This window comes from Pelecanus crispus, chromosome 3, assembly GCF_030463565.1.
Source record: "Pelecanus crispus isolate bPelCri1 chromosome 3, bPelCri1.pri, whole genome shotgun sequence".
NCBI classification, from domain to species: domain Eukaryota; kingdom Metazoa; phylum Chordata; class Aves; order Pelecaniformes; family Pelecanidae; genus Pelecanus; species Pelecanus crispus.
Genome location: NC_134645.1, coordinates 13,157,798 through 13,176,140, shown reverse-complemented (window position 1 = coordinate 13,176,140; position 18,343 = coordinate 13,157,798). Strand labels below are relative to the sequence as shown.

Genomic DNA, 18,343 nt, shown 5'->3' with positions numbered 1-18,343 from the left:
GCGCTGGGAGGAGGTCAGTTCCATTTTTGTATAAAACCCAGGGGAGCAGCTGAGCCCCTCAACCACCACACCAAGGGGTGCCGCCCGACGAGGTACAACTTTGTGCCAAACTTTGAATCTAAAGCCCCTACAGATGTTTCCTCCTCTCTACAGTCAATTGTCTATGCTCTTCCTTTGAACTATTCCTTAAAAAAAAAAAAATTCCACATATCCCCAAGATTTCTTCTGTGCTAGGTAGAGTACGATGATGGCAGGGAGGGGGCTGCTTTTTTTTTCCCCTCTCCATGCCGTTTTTTATTGTCCCTTCATTCCAATGGGAGACTTGTGGATGTGGGGGATGGCACCTCCACCGGCGATGGTGGCTTTGATCAGGGAATCCAACTCTTCATTGCTGCGGATTGCCAGCTGCAAGTGACGAGGAGCGATCCGCTTGACTTTGAGATCCTCTGACGTGTTGCCTGCCAGCTCCAGCACTTGGGCGGTGAGGTCCTCAAGGATGGCAGCGCTGTAGACGGCAGCGGTGGCACCCACTTGCCCGTAGGCTGGCGGTGCGAGTGTTCAAGTGTCTGTGGATCCTGCCCACAGGGAAGTGCAGCCCAGCTCTCTGTGAGCGCGACACTGCCTTTGCCTTGGCCTTCCCACTGTGCTTTCCTGCTTTGCCACCAGCCATGGTGCCACCGCCACGTCCCGAGCTCCGGTCCCGAGTCCACGCGGGAGCCGCCACAGGAGCCGCCAGGCAATAAGCCTCTGGAGCGGGAGGCGATGTGTGCGTGAGTGAGGAGCGGGCAGCAGAGGCACACCCTGCTCAACATCCAGCTGGCAGGATCCTCTGCTTCCCTGGGAGGCAACAGGCACTGCTGGCTCCCGAGGCCTGACCCTGAAGCGGGCTTGGCTGTGAGGTGACTTTGCACATATAGCCCTGCAAGGACCCAGTCAGCAGTGCCTGCGGAAAGCGCAGAGAGCCGCCTGCAGTTGTCTGCTGGCGGAGGGGCTGCCTTTCAACGGGGAATGAACTGAAGGACAAGGAGCCCCCAGGGCCAGGCGGCTGTTCAACCCATCGCCCCCAGCCCCACAGCCCTGATGCCACCACAGACAGAAGCCAGGTATGGGGTTGCGACTGGGAGGGGAGCACGGTGCAAGCTCCTTGGGCCCTGCCCCGATGGGACACAGCCTAGTCAGGAGAAACGCCCAAGCCGGACTGGAGGGCAACGAGAGAGGCCAGGGCAAGAGGGACTGTGGAGCAGGGAAAGGCGGGGGCAAACCGGGACCCCCAGCTGGGCACAGACAAAAATGTCTGCTCTGAGCGGGGCTGAGGCAGGGGCAAAATGAGATGCCCTGAGCAGGACAGGGACAAAACTAAATGCCCCAAGCGGGGCATGAGCAAAGCTAGCCACCCCAGATTTGGGCAGGAGTGTAACGAGCCACCTGAGCAGGGCCGGAGTAAATCCAGGCACCCTGTGTGGAGAAGGGGCAAAATGAGCCTCCGCAAGCAAGAGAGGGGAGAAACTGAGCTGTCCCGAGAGGGACATGATGAAAACCAGGAACCCGAGCAAGGCAGCAGAGAAACTAGATGCCTCAAGCGAAATCTAAAAAGAAAAAAGGCTCCCCGAGTGGAGCAGGGGCAAAAGTAACTTCTTTGGTAGTGCTAGTTCAGAGTCAGCCCGTGGCTGTGTCTTGGGGGGAGCAGATAAAGTTCATTGGAAATGAACCTGTAAGAGACCGGGTGCTTTGCTCCACTCGAGTCTCACGGACACAGCCCTGCACCTGAGAAGAGTGGAAAAGAAGCCCTCAGCCGCCTGAACGTGCCAGCCAAAGCTGTGAACAGGCACGCTTGCAGCCCTGAGCAGATTTTGATTCATCTGGCTGGCGCGGCCCCAGGAAGAGGCAGGAGCTCTGCCGGCAGGCGAACAGCCCTTCGCTGGCAGCACGTGGGGAAGCCCAGCGGCTGCTGGCTGCGGCAGGCGCCCGGGATGTGTTGGATGCGTGGCTCCACGGCCTCGAGGGGGCACGTCCCCGTGCGGCCCCGTGTCACAAAGGGGCAGTGATGCGACACCCGCCCGGTGATTATGAGCTCACCTGGCCAGGGCTTGCCATCCTGAAAAGCGGGCCAGCGAAAGCTAGTTGGGCCGAGCTGGCCTTCGGGATAACTTGGCTCATTCCATTGCTACTTGCGCGACTACTCTTTTCCAGCCATTTATCGTCTACTGCCCACTTCTTCTCAGCTTCCCTCCTCTTGCAAAGGTAATTACACTTTGGCTTTCAGGACAGGTCGTAGAGATACGGGACAAAAGTATCGGCTGGTCTATACCTTCCGAGCTCTAGGCTGAGCTATTACACCTTTACAGGCTGGCCGGATATGCGCTACGGGTAGAGTTCCCTTGTGCTGATACTTATTTCTCTGCCATACCCTAGGATAGGTAAGTAGCGGGGTGGCAGTGTAGTCTGAGGCACTGGGCTCAGCCAAGAATGACAAGCAGTTTTCCCACCCTGACTGATGCGGTAGGAAGGCAGGCAGAAACGGAGCATGGCAAAGGCAGCCGCTAAAGTAGCGGCCGGAAGCCGGTCGGTCCTGCATACAAGGTGGGCAAGTGTGGGCTGGAGAGCCAGAGGGCTCTGCTGCTAACGCTAGCCACAGGTGAGCCGCAGGTGCTCTTCAGAGAAGGTGACACGCAATGCAGTCTTTCAAAAGGGCCTTGGTAATTGCTGTCAATTGGAGTCCTGTGACAGGGACAGCAGGGCCGTCGGCCTGCAGGCTCCGCAGCAGTTCCACGTACCACTGAAACTCTTTCGATGGCGGCTGCTGTTCTGCGGGTTGCGTTTGGGTTTGGGTTTGGGTTTTTTAATCATTTTGTTGAGCTGCGATTATTTCTTTGCAATCAGGGGACGGCATTGGCGCTGATCTCTTTCTGGAGCGTGTCCTGAGATCCTTTGTCATCCGAAGCTTTCCCCTGTGTTCCTGAGAGGAGCGATGGCCGCAATGGGGAACGACTCCTGTGAGTAACGGCTTCATCAGCAGGCTTGGACTTTGTGACTCCCCAAAGGCAACGGACGTGGCTGGTGCTCCATCCCTGAATGTTGATGTGCTGACAGCCTAGCGTGAATTCTGGGGCGTTTCCTGATAGCAGCCAGACTTACCCAGCTGTTTTCCATTAGACACATGAAAACGCGTTTTGTCACTCCTCTGCCACTATGTACGAGACTCTGAAAGACGACATTGCCCGTAGAAAGATCCTGACATCAGTAGGGTTACCTTCTGTGCTAGGTGCTTGCCCAAGACATGCTTTTGTGCAACAATGTCGTGTCATCTCTTTGCAAATGTCATTGCCCTGCAGTCGTCGCCGAGGGAATGGCTCCGCCACAAAGGGTCCTCTTTCCTCCGGAGAAGATTTGCCTGGACTGGCAGCACAGACAGAGAGCTGGAGCGGGACTCTACAACCTGGGCAATACGTGCTTCCTCAACTCCGTCCTGCAGTGCCTGACGTACACACCCCCTCTGGCCAACTACCTGCTCTCTCGTGAGCACAGCCAGTCATGTGAGAACTTTTATGAACAACTCCTTGTAAATCTGTGGGACACTTTGCAAGGATTCCCAGAATCTGGAATTTGATCTACCAGAAAAGCAGCCCTTCTTTGTCAACCCCCCGAGGTGGTGTTCTTTGAACACTCAAGCCTAGAAGCCGCCCCTCGTGTCTAGGTGTGTTGATCTTCAGAAAGGCACCTCTTTCTAGCCCCAGGTCTCAGTCCCTATTCCGACAAGTTAAGCTCTCTTTGCTTATTGCACAGAAAACTTTTGTCAGTTTAGCATCCCTCTGAAGAAAGTTTTCTAGGCACTAAAATAATGTCCGGGGCTTGTTGGGACATTGGCACCTTGGGAGAGGAGGAGTGGAGACTGTTCTTAGAACTTCAAGATCTCCATTACGTTTCCCATCGCTGTGGATATTTTGCTAACCCGAGGAGCTTGCTTCCCTCCCTCCTCCCGCTTCAGGTCGTCAGCAAGGCTTCTGCATGATGTGCGTAATGGAAGCGCACGTTAACGAGGTCCTGCGTTCCTCAGTCTGTGCCATCCGGCCTAGCGGTGTCATCAGTGTCCTCACACGTAAGTCATTTCAGGTGCCTCTACAGGTTTTCTTGCCTTCTTGTAGGAGAGATTTACTAACTTCTTCTTTTGTAGGAATAGGAGAACATTTCCAGCTTGGCATGCAGGAAGACGCCCACGAGTTCTTACGCTATACTGTCGATGCCATGCAGAGAGCCTGTCTGAGTGGAAGCAGCGAGTAAGCACAAGCCGATTACCTTTTCAGTGTTCCCGAGCCCTTTGCACTCCTTGAGGTACTCCCATCGAGGAGAACCTACGCCCAGGGCTTTCAGACAAAGCAAAACTCTTGGAGGAGATAACTCTCTGCCTTACCATTTCTTTCTAGCTTGGACGTCTCTTCTCAAGCAACTACCATCGTCCATCAAATATTTGGGGGCTTTCTGAGATCCAGAGGTACTTTCCCACAACTGTTGCTCTCCCTGGAATTGTCTGTGCCCTCCCGTCTGCCCGTGATAAACGGCTGATGGTGTGACTGGCGTAGTAGGCCTGAAGGACGGAAACGGGCAGAGTCAGTCAACTTCCCCTGTCGCTGAGCATTTTGATTTGCCTTCCAGTCACGTGCTTGAGCTGCAGAGCAGTGTCCGATTCCTACGAGGCCTTCCTGGATGTCCCTTTGGATATAAAAGTAAGAGGGTTTGTAATTGTGCTTCAAACGTCCCAAGACCCCTGTAGCTTTCCAGAATCGAGGCATTTGGCTTAAAAACGTAGAGTGCAAACATAAGAGAGCTTGGTGGCGGGTGGGCAGTGGAATGGAATGGCCTGTGTCCTTCTGGGGAGGCCGTGGCAGCGGTCTGCATGTAGGTGCTGGCTTTAAGCTGGACAAGTACAAATTATCCTCTCTGCACCCTTGACGTACTCTCATCCGTCTTCCTTTTGCCCTCCTCAACACCCGTCTGGCTCCCAGGCTGATGGGTTGTGGTGTCTTCATTATTGATGACCCTGCACAGCATTGGTAGCTGAACTGTGCGGTGCCACAGAGAGGTAGCTCCTGATAGCGCCGGGAATCCCTGGGAATTGAGGGAAGTGTTCAGCATAATACCCTCTTTGTGCCTCCTTCTGGACACTGCTTGCGGGTTTCAGGGTGGGTCTCCTCAGCCTCAGCTACCTGGGTCTTCCTGTCAACTCCTAGTAAGTGTCTGGGCGAGGGTGATGCCCTGAGCTCAGGGCTATCCTTTCTCGCTCCTCCAGGCGGCCTCATCTGTCACCGCAGCTCTGGAGGACTTTGTGAGACCCGAGCAGCTGGATGGCGAAAACTGCTTTAAATGTAGCAAGTAAGAGGATTACTAACGACATACTAATACTAGGTGCTGCGTGAAGGTGCCGCATGTCATGCGGCATAAGTCATCTTTTCACGTAGGTTAGATGCACAATAATGAGATGCAGCTTTTGTTTAATACGGCCTTCTGGTACTGAATAGCCTTAAAATAGCATAAGGATGTGTGAGAAGGGAAAGCTTGTCTGGCCTTCTTGGGGCAAGAGAGGTGCATTTCAGCACTCATCTCTGTGCTTGGTTACAAGGTGTGACAAGATGGTTGCTGCCTCCAAGAGCTTTACGGTCCATCACGCGCCCAAGGTTCTGACGGTGTGTCTGAAAAGGTTTCAAGATTTCACTGGCAGGAAGATCAGCAAGGTGTGTACGCAACTGGAGCGCAACTTTCTCTTCCCGGAGCAGGAGATTTCCAAAGCAGTACGCTCTTTCACCGGTTGTTCGTGTTGGGATTTTTGTGTTCCCTTCTGGGGAGACGAGAGTTCCCGCGGGAAGACAAGCACATGCTCTGCTCCGACAGAGCTGTTTGGACCGCGAACAGTTTCCTGCCCCCCAAACCATGGATGTTGCTTTAAGGGAAAACAAGTGTTCATGAGCCAAAAAGATGTATTTACACACCGCTAGCCTTCAGTCTTGGAAGGCTATTTCAGGAACATTTCTGAGCCCTCTGGGTCTCTCCGTAGGTTGTGGAGTATCCTGAATACTTGGATCTTCGGCCATACATGTCTCGGACAGCTGGAGAACCGCTCCTCTACGCCTTATATGCTGTCCTGGTACACAGCGGTGACAGCTGCCATGCAGGACACTATTTCTGCTACACAAAGGTAAAGAGCAACTTCCTTCCTAGCAGGGGAAATATGTGTGCTGGGGAAGAGAAACTTTCACGGCAGTGTTAACTGGCAGCCACGGCTTTGGGGGAGAAGGTCTCTTCAGGGGCTGGATTGGATTTGTTTTGGTGTACTCTTGGTCCTGTAGTTTTCTGCCTGTGTTTTTGTGGAGAAACCATGCAGTTCACCTCCAGGTATCGATGCCTTTCTTTGCAGGCCAGCAACGGACTGTGGTACAAGATGAACGACATGGCTGTGGATGGTTGTGGCATCGACAGAGTTCTCGGGCAGCAAGCCTATTTACTCTTTTACGTCAGGTCATAACAAGTATTAAAAAAACCGTTCAGAATATGTTTCCTTTTCCTGGCTTTGCTTGTTTCTTCTCATCCTCTGGAGTGTTTCTCTTTCTGTCATAGGAGACAGTTAGTACCTGCATCATTCAGTGCTGTCCAACGTGAACTACCCCACGTCAGTCCTTATCTTCCCTTGCTGGGCTTTAGGCTGCTGCCCCGGGGGTAAACGGCTACTTGTCTGCTATCTGAAGCTGGCTAATGTTGAGAAGAGTACTTCAAGCAAGGGGCCCTACAGCAAAGATGGGGAGGGACTCTTTATCAGGGAGTGTAGTGATAGGACGAGGGGTAACGGTTTTAAACTGAAAGAGGGAAGATTTAGATTAGAAATTAGGAAGAAATTCCTTACTGTGAGGGTGGTGAGACACTGGAAGGGCTTGTCCAGAGAAGTTGTGGATGGCCCGTCCCTGGAAGTGTTCAAGGCCAGGTTGGATGAGGCTTTGAGCGACCTGGTCTAGTGGAAGATATCCCTCCCCATGGCAGCGGGGATGGAACTAGATGATCTCTAAGGTCCCTTCCAACCCAAAATATTCTCTGATTCTCTGACTCTATGAAATGGAAGCCGTAGCGGGTATAAAGACCCTCGAGGACTTGCTCTGGCAGGGGCAGACGTGGTGGGAAGACCCCAATCGAATTTCCTATTTGTAGTCTTGGTTACGTCTTCTCTCTGTCGTAGAAACCGCTCCAAGAAAATGACTGAGCCCCAGAGGAGGCTGCAAGAAGAGCCCTAAACAGAGATCCTTTTTTTTTTTTTCCCCTCCAGATGCCCTGAGTTGAAAATTGGAGAAAGGGCTTCTTCCTCACCGGCACCATCATATGCCCGTTTCTTCCTCAGGCTGTGGGGGGCCAAGAGCAAGCAGGCGGCTTCTGTGGGACCACAGGGTCTGCCTCACAGGACTAAGGTAATTCTGGGGAGGCGGGTCAGGGCACCAGATGGACAGTGGATTTCTTTGTGGGATCTGGGCATTGCTCTCTTTTCCCGGTCACACAGCCGCAACGCTGCTCCCTCTCAAAGCATGCCACCTAGATCCATCCCATTTGTGCGCCTTTGGCCCCTTCTGCCTTTGCAGCCCTCCAGGAGAGCCTTTGGGCGGCCCTTAGCTGTCCCCTCACAGAGCTTCTGGGGTTTCCTCACTGTTCTGGTCCTTTCAGGAGGAAAGGGCAGGACCTTGGCACAGCTCTCTTTGCAGGGCATGGCGGTGGGCATGGAGGACTCTCCAGAGGACAGCAGCTCCTCCGCAACAGCCAGCACGAGCCAGCTAACCTCGGCAGGTGCACGGCAGGCATCTGCAGGCTGGCCGTGCTCCATCTGGACGGGCAGGCTCAACATCGCCTCCTGCGTGGGCTTCTGCTTGCATCGCTTCTTCTGCGGCTGTAGAAGGCTGGTGTCCGGAAGGAAAGATGCGTGCCCGGTCTGCTGTCAGCCAGTTGACCGTGTGCCGCACAGCGTGCAAGAAGACGACGACACCACCAAAGAGGAGCAGGGATTCAGCCCTTCCTCCCGCCGCCAGAGGAAGGGTGCCCGGGAGAGGGTCCGGAGCAGATCCCCGCAGTGGGGAAAAGATCTCCGCAGCTGGTTTGTGGACACCACGGACTATGACCCCTCAGCAGGGAGAAGGAGGAGGAGAACTAGCCTGGCAAGTCGTGACTGCGCTCCCAGGGTGAACGCAGCTCCAGGGCGCTCCAGCGGCATCTCCCAGTCGGCTCCCACATGCAATGCTGCTTGGGAGCAAACCCTGCCGATGCAGAGAGAACAGAGCAGATCCCTGCGGCGTGCCTATGATCTCCGCAGCCGGTTTGTGGAGATCACGGACTACAGCTGCTCAGCAAGGTGCAGGGGGAGGAGGAGGAGAGCAAGGTCTCCCCGTCGTGACCGAGCCCCAAGGGGTGATGCAGCTGCAGGGCCCTCCACCACCAGCTCCAAGTGGGCTCCCGCAGCCAGGGCTGCTCGGGAGCAAACTCAGCTGAGGCAGAGAGAGCGGAGCAGATCGCCACGGCGGGGCTGCGATCGCCACAGTCAGTTTGCGGACATCAGACTGTGACCCCTCAGCAGGGAGGAGGAGGAGGAGGAGGAGGAGGAGGAGGGTTTCAGCGCCCCAGAGATGCACGTTGGACAAACACTCGGGGCGCTGTGGTGGTGACGGGGGCACATTGCGACCCTGGATGAAGGAGGAGCACAGCATCTGACTTCTGCAATGCCAGCGAGAGGAGAGGAGAGGAGGAGAATCCAGGAAGCAGTGCCCCCAGCAGGGATCAAGCTGCACAAAGGGCACCAGCGGCCCACCCTGTCCCTCCTCCCAGTGCTGCCTCTGGCCAGGAAGTGCTCAGAGAGACCTTCTAGACACTCAGACAGCTCCACCGGCTGGCCCACCTGCCCACAGGTGCCTCAAGGAAGAACTTTAATCCATGTTCAGCTTTTGGGATGGCCCTGCAAAAATAATACTCATTTGGAACCAACAGGCAGAACAGCCAAAGCCAGAAGTAAAAACAGCTGTTGGCCTTGCATATGTAATTTACGGGGTGTTTCCTTCTCTGTAGGTTTTGGGGCAATAGGTGGACAGAGCCAGTGTGGGAGGTTTATGTCTTGGGATTTTGAAAGCAGTGTGCTTGCATATGCCCATCTTGCAACCTCTTTTTAAATACGGAGTTCTGGTCACTGGAACGGGAGTGGGCTGGATGAGCCGACAGTGAGCGGGACTGAAACGGGCTGAGCGGCCGGGCCCCGAGGGCGCTGCTCAGTGGCAGCCAGTCTAGTCAGAGACCAGTAACTAGCGCTGTCACCCAGGGGTCAGTACGGGTTCCAGTCGTGTTTTAGTAGCCCCCCCCAAATCTAAGAAAGAGCTGCGAGGATTTTGGGGGATGGCTGGATGGTGCAGACTCCGGTTACCAAATTTTAGTCTGATTGCCAGGCTGGTATGTGAATCTATGAAGGGACCCGGAGAAATTTTAGAATGGACACCAGAGTGCCGAAAAGGATTTGACTCCATCAAAACTGAATTGATGAGGGCTCCTGCTTTGGGTTTGCTGGATTTAACCAAACCTCTAAAGATAGAAGAGTAAATAAATACAGTAGGCAAATAAGTACTGTAAGTACAGTACTTACTTTCAGTAAGTACCTACTTACAGTAAGTAAGTAAATACAGGCTCCAAATACGCATTTGGAGTGGTCCACACGCATGGGGCTATTTGGAAACAACGTGGGTTGCTATCTTCTCAAGGAACCCCTATTGAATATGGACCGGAAATTTTAGAATTGTTGCAAGTTGTTCTGGGACCGAGAGAAGTTGCAATCATGTGTGGCAAAGCTCATCAGAAAGGACAAATGGGAATCATTAAAGGAAATGGAAAAGCAGAGGAAATAGCCAAAAGAGTTGCGGAAAGGGCATCGCTAATTGAAGCATTGGTCCCATCAAGAAAAGTTCAGTGGGAACCTCCAAACTATTCTAAGGAGGAGGATCAGCTTGCCAAGTATTTAGAGTGTACCAAGTCAAGGAAGGATGGTGGATAACCAAAGATGGGCAAGTATTGGTTACTACCCCAGTGGTAGGAGAAATACTGAAGAAGACCCATAGTGAATCCCATATGGGAGCGGATGCTCTGGTCACAAGTATCAAAAGATACGCTGTAGGACCGAAGATGCAAACTTTTGCAAACTTTGTTGTGAAGCAGTGCCCGATAACTATGTTGTTGTAAGAATAACCCCAAACTACAGAAAAGATCTCCTCCTGGAGAGGTCAGGAAGGGCCACATGCCTGGGGAATACTGGCAAATTGTTTTTTCTGAACTGCCAAAAAGCAATCAGTATAGCTAGCTGTTGGTGTTACCAGACACCCTTTCAGGATGGCCTGAAGCTTTCCCGTGTTGTACCAATAAGGCTAGAGAAGTAGTAAGGATATTGTTAAAGGAGATAATTCCTAGATTTGGGGTACCTGAAGGAATGTCCGCTGAAAATGGGCCACACTTTACAGCTCAAATAGCTCAGGAAGGTGCAAAGTTTTTACAAATGACATGGGACCTACATGCTCCTTGGAGACCACAATCAAGTGGCAAGGTCCAATGAATGAATAAGACTCTGAAAAGACAGTTTTCAAAACTTTGTCAGGAAACTCAAACGACGTGGACAGATGTGCTACCAATAGCATTGCTAAGAATTCGAGTCACTCCCCGAGCTAGCGAAGGAGTTAGTCCTTTTGAGGTTCTGTATGGGAAACAGTATCCCATAAATAGTTTAACTGGGAAAGGTGATCAAACGCGTATTACGGGAAACCAATTGTTATCCCGTTACCTGTTATCTTTGGAACAGGCTTTGTCTTCCCTTCACGGGTATTTAACTGAAAGGGCGCCAATACCCTTAGACACTCCAGCTTGTTGCCTTATGCTCAGAGACAAAGTCTATATCCAAACGTGGAAGGATGAACCTTTAAAGGAACGATAGAAGGGACTTTACCTGGTTTTGCTAATTACCCACACGGCTATCAAAGAAAGAGACATTGACTCCTGGGTTCATCGTACCTGGGTTAAAAAAGCGCCGACGGAACAATGGAGCTCTGAGAAGACAGGAGAAACTAAGATAAGAATTTTCAAGAACACATAAACTGTTTTTGCGTCCCAAAGGGATTTTGAACTTGATTGTAAAAAAAAAATATATATATATATATATATTCACGTAGAGCCTTCGATCCTTTGCCAAGTGGAAAGCAGAATGTGTGTGGTGAAAGTTTTCATCATGTACTCCTACATTAATTGCAGTAACACAAATCTTATTCTGAAGTTGGTCCGAGACTTTGGTAAACTTCAAAACTTGAGTTCAGTGACTGCGTGTTTACCTACTCCTAAGTCCGCAGAGAATCCCATTTCATGGGGGGGGTACTAACGACAAACCTAACTAAAACAGGGGAAGACATGTGGAGAAGGGAACTTAATGGGTCCACCACATGGTACAATAAGGAAGGAAAATAATGCCCTCAAATGGACTCCGAAAGGTGGTACGGTGGAAAACTGTAATATCAGCAAAGCTGAAACTCCGTGGGCTAAAGAAGTAATATATAGACCGTCAGGAGATCAGTGTAGTAATAGGCCGTGGGGCTGTCAGATACCCCAGCTTTGGGAAGTGCCGGGAATATAACCAACCGACAGATTGGTGTTTTGTTTGGGAAGGAAATGAAGGTATTCCTGATGAACCCTTGCAAGTGCAGTTAACTTATCCCAATCTCGATAGGTCAAGAACTGCCTCTGGAAAAACAAAGTCAAACTGGAATTGTACTAGAATCTTTAACTGTAATAGCTCAGAACCACAAGTGCAGCGAGTGTATCCGGTTGCTATGGCCCTAAGGTTAGGATGCATATGCAGGAATTATGTAACTCCATTAAATGATACCTGGTCGCATCTGACTAATAATGACCCTTGGAGCGGCCTAGATCGTACCCAGATGACAGTCCCGGCCTTAGGATATACGGTATGGATAAGCAGTGATGGGGAGTGGGTAACTCATCTCCCCCTTTCAGATGAGAATAAATACTGGACCGTAGGACTGCTAACTTTGTCCCTTATGGAGAAAATCTCCATTAAGCTGCGGAATTTGGGGGAGAATCAAAAGATCAGTCGAGGACAATTGGCAACACCCAAGTACTGGAACCAAGGTAGCGTGGATATTTGGACCTGTATTGACTCCTCAGGTTTCAGAATAGATTAGCCATTCAGAATTTAACCTTGCAGATGGAAGCATTAGCGAATGCAACTCGGACTGGTCTGTCAGATTTAAACCTCCAGTTACAAGCCACCTCTAAAATGACACTGCAGAACCGTTTGCCTCTGGATTTATTATTATTGCACGAACATGGAGTGTGGTGGATACCTGAATCTTTTAAATGGTAGGTGTGGTGTCCACATTCCAAATGTAACTAAAGATTTGGACCATCAACTAGATGATATCAAAGGAGTAGCCAAAGCAAGCAGGGAACTAAGAGCAGGGTTAGAAGGAGGCTGGTTAAACAAAATCCTGAACGGACTGGGATACTCATTAACCGGATGGTTAGAGAGCTCATTTCACACTCTTAACTGTTGTAATAAGAACACTGCTCATTATTTGTATTGCTGTGAATTGTTTAAAGAGAATGCTGTTACAATTAACTAGAGGACAGTCCATTATGTTAGCACGGGTACATAGGGAGACTTAGGAAGCTCTTAGAAAGCCTCGTAGTCTCAAAGTGGGGAACTGATGTCTCAAGCAACATAATGTCGCGGTCAGCTAGTAGCGAATGATATTTACCCAAGGACAAAATGTTAGATAAAGCAGAAAGTTATCACTCACAAAGAAATACCTGGGCAGCAGAGCATGGAATTGGACGCAAACTGAAAGAGTATATGAACTTTAAATGAACTACGCTCATTTGCATGGAAAAAACACACCTCTGTGCCAAAATATTCTTGCCTCCACGTGAAGACCCTTATGCAACATTGTGTCTTTCAGTCAAGGAGAAGAGACTAAGAACCCACGATGGTACGATAAGCAAATAGAAAGGAGTGATATGTAGCAACATAAGTATACATATGTTAAACTATTACTGTAAGGGTGTGCTAGCTTTGTGGAATTGCCACCTAGCACCCATCTCTGCACAGAAATGAAATAAACTGGATATCTCGACTCGGTGGATTGGATTCTCGACTGCTTGACTCAATTGGTTTATCGCACACCGGGTAACAAACTCCCTTTGTGAGACAACGCTACTGCGTCAGAGCTTCACAAGGGACAAGTTCGGTCCCCTCGGCCAATAGGAAAGTTGGGTGTGAAGGTGTATGCTGCTTCACTCCTCCTCCCATGTCTTTAATACACAAATTTAGCTCCCGTCCCCATGCCCCGGCTCCACCTGAACTTTACCAGAGGTTTATCACAGCAATTCAATACCTTGTTACCCAAGCGCTTGTGTGCAGGAAGTTTTATTCTCCAGACTACTCTGTTGTATGGGGCAAGGTTCTCATCCTCCCTTCCCACTTCTTTACGGGGGACAGAGCCAGAGCGTGAACTAACACAGTCCTGTTCCGCTTGTCTCCCCCACATTTTTTGACCCCCTAAGTGTTGCTTTGGTCTTCTGTGTGGGACTGGTTTTGTAATGGAGGGGTGTTTTATGCATTACTGAAAGTTGTTGACAGACACCAAAGGGAATACATCGCCTAGCTTCCACTTGCTAAGGCTCTTCCTGTCTTAAACGGAGAGCAAGAGGCTCCTCTGGAGGATGAGTCAGAACGACAACCCAATTTCGGCTTCCTCGTTACCCCACTACTCTCAGTCGCTGTCTGGAGGATCTCGCCTCTCTCTCCCTTGACTAGCACAAGCACAAGCACCGTTCTGACTTGGGCAGCTGAACCAGTGAGGTGTAAGGGCTCACTGCCCAGTCAGAAATCGTTGCTAACGGGAGAGTCACAACATCATTCTGGAACAACCGGGCAACGCAAGGGACCGGAGGCAAAGCAGCAGGATGAAATATAAAAGTCTAAAATGAGCAGTACACATGGAAAGACAGAGGTGGAGCGTATTCACATGCACACCATCAGGCTCTCAATAGGTAGCACTTAGGCTCCTACCTCATCACAACACTGAATGGCCCTCTGCCCGCCTAAAGTCTACATGTCTTTCTTGACGTATGCTTTCTGAAGCAGGGGCTTGTCTCGTCAAATTAGCTACTAACAATAATCTGGTGTGTGCATATGGCACCCTATTTCTGGAGCGCAAAATTTGTGTAGTGGACATTCCCAGGATGGTCAAAGGTATTTTGTCTACCAGTCGTCAGGTTCATGCTCCACCATACTTAGTAAGAGAGAGACCTGTGACGTGGGGATAGCAGTGAGGTTTTCCCGGAATCTCCGTTGTTCCAAGTGTCACCTTACTTGGTTGACGCTGTTCTGAGGATTGCAGCCTAGCATCTTTACTAGTGAAAGGCTTCAGCTCAAGTTAGAAAAGCAAAAGCCCAGCAAGAAGTTAATCTGGCCAGTGTTGTAAAAGATCATAAGAAATGCTTTTATAAGTACATCAGCAATAAAAGGAGAGCCAAGGAGGATCTCCAGCCTTTGCTGGATGTGGGGGGGAACATTGTCACCGAGGACAAGGAAAGGGCTGAGGTACTTAACGCCGCCTTTGCCTCTGTGTTTAACAGCCAGACCAGTCATCCCCAGGGTACTCAGGCCCCTGAGCTAGAAGATAGGGACGGGGACCAGAATGGAGCCCTCATAGTCCAGGAGGAAGCAGTTAACGACCTGCTACGCCACCTGGACGCTCACAAGTCTATGGGGCCAGGTGGGATCCACCCGAGAGTACTGAGGGAGCTGGCAGAGGAGCTCACCAAGCCACTTTCCATCATCTGTCAGCAGTCCTGGTTAACAGGGGAGGTCCCTGAGGACTGGAGGCTTGCCAACGTGACACCCACCTACAAGAAGGGCCGGAAGGAGGACCTGGAGAACTACAGGCCTGTCCGCCTGACCTCGGTGCCGGGAAAGATTATGGAGAGGTTCATCTTGAGTGAACTCAACAGGCAAGTGCCGGTCAACCAGGGGATCAGGCCCAGTCAGCATGGGTTCATGAAAGGCAGGTCCTGCTTGACCAAGCTGATCTCCTTTTATGATCTGGTGAGCCGCCTGGTAGATGATGGAAAGGCTGTGGATGTCATTTACCTGGACTTTAGCAAAGCCTTTGACACAGTCTCCCATAATATTCTCCTTGGGAAGCTGGCAGCTCATGGCTTGGACGGGTGTAGTCTTGGCTGGGTAAAAAAACCGGCTGGGCGGCCGAGCCCAGAGAGTAGTGGTGAATGGAGTTAAGTCCAGTTGGCGGCCGGTCACGAGCGGTGTTCCCCAGGGCTCTGTTTTGGGGCCAGCCTTGTTTAATATCTTTATCAGCGATCTGGACGAGGGGATTGAGTGCAGCCTCAGTAAGTTTGCAGGTGGCACCAAGTTGGGTGGGAGTGTCGATCTGCTGGAGGGTAGGATGGCCCTGCAGAGGGACCTGGACAGGCTGGACCGATGGGCCGAGGCCAGCTGTATGAGGTTTAACAAGGCCAAGTGCCGGGTCCTGCACTTGGGTCACAACAACCCCATGCAACGCTACAGGCTCGGGGAAGAGTGGCTGGAAAGCTGCCTGGCTGAAAAGGACCTGGGGGTGTTGGTCGACAGCCGGCTGAACATGAGCCAGCAGTGTGCCCAGGTGCCCAAGAAGGCCAAGAGCATCCTGGCTTGTATCAGGAATAGTGTGGCCAGCAGGAGCAGGGAGGTGATTGTCCCCCTGTACTCGGCGCTGGTGAGGCCGCGCCTGGAACACTGTGTCCAGTTTTGGGCCCCTCAATACAGGAAAGACACTGAGGTGCTGGAGCGCATTCAGAGAAGGGCAACAAAGCTGGTGAAGGGTCTGGAGCACAGGTCTTATGAGGAGCGGCTGAGGGAACTGGGATTGTTTAGCCTAGAGAAGAGGAGGCTGAGGGGAGACCTTATCGCTCTCTACAGCTACCTGAAAGGAGGTTGTAGTGAGGTGGGTGTTGGTCTCTTCTCCCACGTAGTTAGCGATAGGACGAGAGGAAATGGGCTCAAGCTGCGCCAGGGGAGGTTTAGGTTGGATATTAGGAGAAATTTATTCACGGAGAGGGTAGTCAAGCATTGGAACAGGCTGCCCAGAGAGGTGGTGGAGTCACCATCACTGGAAGCATTCAAAAAACGGGTAGATGTGGCACTTTGGGACATGGTTTAGTCTAGTCTACCCTTGATTGGTTTAGTGTGGACTTGGTAGTGTAAGTTAATGGTTGGACTGGATGATCTTAAAGGTCTTTCCCAACCTAAACGATTCTATGATTCTAAGTGCTTAATTTTCATCAAATTCCTCCCTGGCCCCACTAAAAAGTGTCCGATTGGACTTGTTTCAGAAGGGATGTGTCTGTGTCCAAGTATTTCAAGAGAAATCCAAAACTGTATTACAGTTGGTAACACTGCGTATAAAATATTGCTCTCTTGGCCTTGAACAGACAGACTCCCAAGTAGGAATAAGGCATTTTCTGTAAGGTGTTCCAAGGAGCAAGATGCTGTCACGGCCGTCTTTGTGGACTCCTGGGGACTCTGTTACGTCAGCTTGTCAGTTCTCTTCCTTAATTGTAACGCTTAACGAACCCTCCTGAATCTCTGTTGCAAACACAAGCAATTCAGAACCCGGGCATCACAGGGATGCCACAGGTCTCTGAGTCGCCCCTGTAAGCATCGGTGCCTATCACCCTCTTGAGCGTTGCCAATGCTCCCCGCACGCTGGCCAATTAATCCTCCTCCCTTGTGGCTTGCTAAGAACTCCCTTCTTCCCAGAAGCTGCAGAGCAGTGCAGGGCATCGTCTGGCTTCACTAGACCTCTTCTGCTCTAGGTTGCACACGGAAACAGTGCACTTGCTTTGCTGGAGGGGAAAAGAGGAGGCCAGTGAGGTTTAAATGGCCAGAGGTGGTGTTGAAAGGTCGGGTGGAGCCAGACAAACCCCACTCTTTCATCTGTTGGCTGGTGTTGCCCTCCTCTGATCTATGCACAGATCTCAAGGTTTGGACACGGGGAAAGCGTGGTTTGGTGGGCACAGTGGCATCTCCGTGGGCACACCGAGACTGCACGACTCTCGGCCGGGTTAAGCAAGCCCTTCCGGACTTCTCTTACATGCCAGGAAGACGGACACTCTCCCGGCAGTGCAGAAACGAGACATTACAAGCTTCTGGAAGATTGCATCGGGTTGAAGATTAGGTCACTTGCACCTGCAAATGCAGCGTGGGTGCGGCAGAGCGGGTGGCTCAGCTGAGATGGGGTATTTTTTACAGCTTTGCCACAATAAAACTCTCACACGCATTTAACGCTCCTAACAGGCTTTACTGAACTTGTGACTGGAAAGGGAATTTACAACAAAGCAATTAAATAAACACTAAGTTAAAGCACAGTACTATTGTACGTAATGTTCCAAAGGGCTTGAATCACTATCAGGTTCCGACACATTAAGACTTTAAAACAACATTAATATTCAAAGTGTACCCACGCCTATACTTATCATCGTAACACGTTTCAACACTCCCAACAATGTACATTTGTGCTTACGGTCCCCGCATACGCTCAAGACCCATGAAATGCTGCAGTGCACTTGTACGGTTGAGAAGAGCACTGCATGAGACAGGCACGAACCATGTGCTGGAAGCTGCCTGCGGAATATGGGGTTTACCTCTAAATCAAACTGACTCTCTGGACAACAAATGGAAAGCGCTAGCACGCCTTCTGGAGCACACGTGTCATACCCGAGGGGGGAACGAGTCTCCGTGTCACTCAATTAACACTGTAGTTTCACAGATGCTGTAGGTTAGTGCTGCCTAAAGAAGTACCCCACCTTTCTCTGGCCGTTTGTTCCCATGCACATCTCCGGCTACCCTTGAGCCAGTGCAAAGCACTTGTACATTTGCGCAGTGGACCAGCCAGGGAAACTGATTGAGCTTCACGCCAATTCAGCCAGCACACACAAAAGAGCGCTAGCTCTGATTCTCCTTGATTTCCCTGGTCACGTTCGCTGGGCAGCTGTGCTGGCACCAGAAAGACACCAGCACAGGGGAGGGACGCGCTGCCTGGGAGCAGGAGGACAATTTCTGTAGGCAGCAGTACTGCAAAAAACACCAGTTTAGCTGCTTGCTAACTGGAGTCACCGACCTCGCCACACAGCCAGCAGCCTCGTGCTCGCTCCAGACGCTTATTGTCTGGCGGCTCCTGTGGCGGCTCCCGCGTGGACTCGGGACCGGAGCTCGGGACGTGGCGGTGGCACC

The 18,343-nt window shown here is 51.3% G+C and overlaps 1 protein-coding gene and 1 pseudogene across 1 annotated transcript; one reads left to right on the top strand and one right to left on the bottom strand.

Annotated features, from left to right (window-relative positions):
• Nucleotides 1–291: 291 nt before the first annotated feature.
• On the bottom strand, nt 292–670 carry LOC142593321 (histone H2A.V pseudogene; annotated as a pseudogene).
• A 2,307-nt stretch (nt 671–2,977) lies between these two features.
• LOC142593200 (ubiquitin carboxyl-terminal hydrolase 42-like) lies at nt 2,978–8,681 on the top strand. Its single transcript, XM_075706869.1, has 13 exons — nt 2,978–2,993; nt 3,333–3,533; nt 3,986–4,096; nt 4,172–4,274; nt 4,422–4,489; nt 4,651–4,721; nt 5,285–5,367; nt 5,615–5,726; nt 6,047–6,187; nt 6,407–6,507; nt 7,304–7,442; nt 7,611–8,371; nt 8,594–8,681. The coding sequence occupies exons 1-13, from the start codon at nt 2,978–2,980 to the stop codon at nt 8,679–8,681; spliced, it is 1,995 nt and encodes a 664-aa protein (XP_075562984.1).
• The last annotated feature ends 9,662 nt before the right edge of the window (nt 8,682–18,343 follow it).